Below are 2,884 nucleotides of genomic sequence, written 5' to 3'. Positions count from 1 at the left end.
CAACATCGAGGGCCGAAGGGCCTGTACTGCGCTGTAATGTTCTATGTTCTATGTTCTATGTTCTATGTTAAGCGGTCACACACTTAAGACAGAGATGAGGAGAAATTTATTTTCTTAGAGGGTCGTGAAATCTGTGAAATCTTTTACCACGGAGGACTGTCAAGGTTGGGTCGTTAAGCATTTTCAAGGCTGAGATAGACTTGAGATAGCTTTTTTATGGAAAGGGCAAGGAAGTAAAGTTGAGGGTTATCAGATCAGCCATGATCTCATTGAATAGTGATATACTTGAAGGGCTGAATAGCCTCCTCCTGCTCAAATATTTTATTGTTATTGACCCTTTAGTAATGGGAAAAAAGTCCTTCCATTCACACTACCTCTGTCCCAATAATTTTATATACCTCACGGCACACTCCCCTCTCAATCTTCACTGCTGCAAGGTAAGCAAATTCAACCTGTCCAAGCTTTCCTGTAGCTCAAACCCTTCAGCCCAGAAAGCATCCTGGGGAATCTCCTCTGCACCCTCTCTAGTCCAATCATATCTGCCTTCCAATATGGGGACTAGATCTGTACACAGTACTTCAGTTGTTGCCTAACCAACATTTTATACCAGAATAACTTCTCTGCTCTTGTATTCTGAGCTTCACTTAATAAAGGCAAATGTCCCATGTGCTTTCTTGGACATAAATGTGCTATTTATTGTTTCTCTATTGCTTTCTGTTTTGGACGGTTTGTTGCCTGCATCTTGTCTGATCTTAATAATGAATGCATTTATTATCTGAACCATTTCCTCTCAGTGTTGACCACCATTTAAAACTTCCAGCCATAGTGAATGGGCTCGGAAAGGTCAGTGTTAATTGGGACTGGGGAGACAGTGACATTTTTCGATATGGAAGTATTAATGCTCACTCGCAAGAAACAAGCAACAGTCTCTCTCCTTTCTTACAAAGCATCTTTCATAGAGACACTTGAGAGAGATGAAAAAAGGTCTGATGTATAAAGGCTGCTTTATGTGATGACTTAGTCAGAAGCCAAAAAGAATCTTTGTGACAACAGATTTCATGGTATATCACTTAAAGTTCCAGTGATGTGTCATGCACAGAACATTTAGACAGAGTTAGTGATGAGGATTGCTGTCACACGTTTGTGTTTGCCATTGGCTACTTTTGGAAAATCCTTTCGATGTATCAGATATTGTCCATGGACAGTACTGCTGCCTCAGACTCAGATGCTGGGGTTTCAAGTACAGTTCCAGGAGTTTAATTCAGATTGAGGCCCACAGTCTGTAGGCGAAGGAGAGAGTGCTGTTTTATTGAAGGTGCTACCTTTCAAGGGAAATGTTAAACTGAGGTCAGTATGCTTCCACAATGATATCTTTATTCATGTTTCCGTTTGGTGACGTATCAGATTGAATTTTTCAGGATGAGTTATCTGGGCTTGTTCCTAGTCTCCTGGATTGGAAACATACCTTTGGGTTGTTTACAACAACCTATAAATTTCTTTCAATCCAGCCAGGAATTGATTGACGCTCTCGTCACCCATGGTCTTTGTGACTCTATTTACAGAGGTTACCACGGTGATTCTTCCTTTAACCCATTCTAGAACCTGGATACAGAGGTTGCCACAGTGACCTGTCTCTTCTGGATTTTGACCATGACGTCTTACTCAGCACTTCCAGCCCAGGGTCGGGTTATATTTTTCCACAAAAATAGTCCTTGTTTCATGTCCTCTGTCTGTTATAAACTTCTTTTCCTTAATGTGATGGCCACTCACTCTTGACCTCTCAACTACCAGTGCAATCAATTCACTAAAGTGTGTAAAAATAACACTAAGGGTATTTCTCATACCCCAACTTAATTGAAATTATCATAGCATAAAGGGTTTACAGGAGGCAGATATCTTGAAATACATTCAGGAGAGCTTTTAGTATCAATGTGTAGAACAACCAACAAGGGAAGCTGCAGTGCTGGATCTAATTCTGGGGAATGAAACGAGGCAGGCGTTTGAGAAAAAGAGATAACAAGGTGTAGAGCTGGATGAACACAGCAGGCCAAGCAGCACCAGAGGAGCAGGTAAGCTGACATTTCAGGTCTGGACCTTTCTTCAGAAAAAGTGTTTGAGAAGACAGTGAGGAGCATTTGAGTAATAACAACCACAATACTATATGTTTCAGTTTGTTATGGTTAAAGAAAAAGATGGTCTGCAAAGAAGGCCTTTGGATTACATTTTATTAAAATAAGGCAGTATCTGGCCAAAATAGATCAGGCAGAGATACTTGAAGGTAAATCTACAGGAGAACAGTGGGAGGCAGTCAGAAAGGTACTGGGGAGACTACAGGCCCAGCATGTTCCTGGATGTCCAGGAATATTCAGGACTGGATAAAAAGGGAAAGGGAGATAGGTACAAAGGGAGCAAAATAACGAAGTCCCTAGAGGAGTATAGCATGTGCTGGTGTGTGGTGTGGGGAGAGCTCAGGAGAGCAATAAGGAGAGCAAAGAGGGAGTATGAGAAAATGCTGGCAGGTAAAATTAGGGAAAATCTGCAGATATTCTACAAATGTATTCAGGGGAAGAAAACAACCAGGGAAAGAATAGTAGGAACTGCAGATGCTGGAGAATCCGAGACAACAAGGTGCAGGGCTGGACGAACACAGCAGGCCAAGCAGCATCATAGGAGCAGAGAGGCTGACGTTTCGGGCCAAGACCCTTCATCAGAAAAGGGGGAGGGGAAGGGGGTTTTGAAATAAATAGGGAGAGAGTGGGAGGCGGATAGAAGAGGGATAGAGGAGCGGATAGGTGGAGAGGAAACAAACAGGTCGAAGAGGCGGGGATGGAGCCAGGAAAGGTGAGTGTAGGTAGGGAGTTAGGAAGGGGATAGGTCAGTCCAG

At 42.6% G+C, this 2,884-nt stretch overlaps 2 protein-coding genes across 2 annotated transcripts in view; one reads left to right on the top strand and one right to left on the bottom strand.

The window, feature by feature from the left end:
* The window catches only part of LOC109916960 (L-gulonolactone oxidase), a 6,146-nt gene extending 5,965 nt beyond the window's left edge, over positions 1-181 (bottom strand). Inside the window, exon 1 of the mRNA XM_048601394.1 lies at positions 148-181. Coding sequence (XP_048457351.1) covers positions 148-181 — 34 coding nt within the window. The remainder of the gene's footprint in view (positions 1-147) is intronic.
* A 1,863-nt stretch (positions 182-2,044) lies between these two features.
* LOC109911938 overlaps positions 2,045-2,884 on the top strand; it is a 7,851-nt gene continuing 7,011 nt past the window's right edge. The window contains exon 1 of the mRNA XM_048601297.1: positions 2,045-2,069. The gene's annotated coding sequence lies outside the window, so the exon portion shown is untranslated. The remainder of the gene's footprint in view (positions 2,070-2,884) is intronic.

Source organism: Rhincodon typus, chromosome 9, assembly GCF_021869965.1.
Source record: "Rhincodon typus isolate 14 chromosome 9, sRhiTyp1.1, whole genome shotgun sequence".
Classification (NCBI taxonomy): domain Eukaryota; kingdom Metazoa; phylum Chordata; class Chondrichthyes; order Orectolobiformes; family Rhincodontidae; genus Rhincodon; species Rhincodon typus.
Note: the sequence above shows the minus strand (reverse complement) of the source record. Positions and strands in the feature narration are given on the sequence as shown.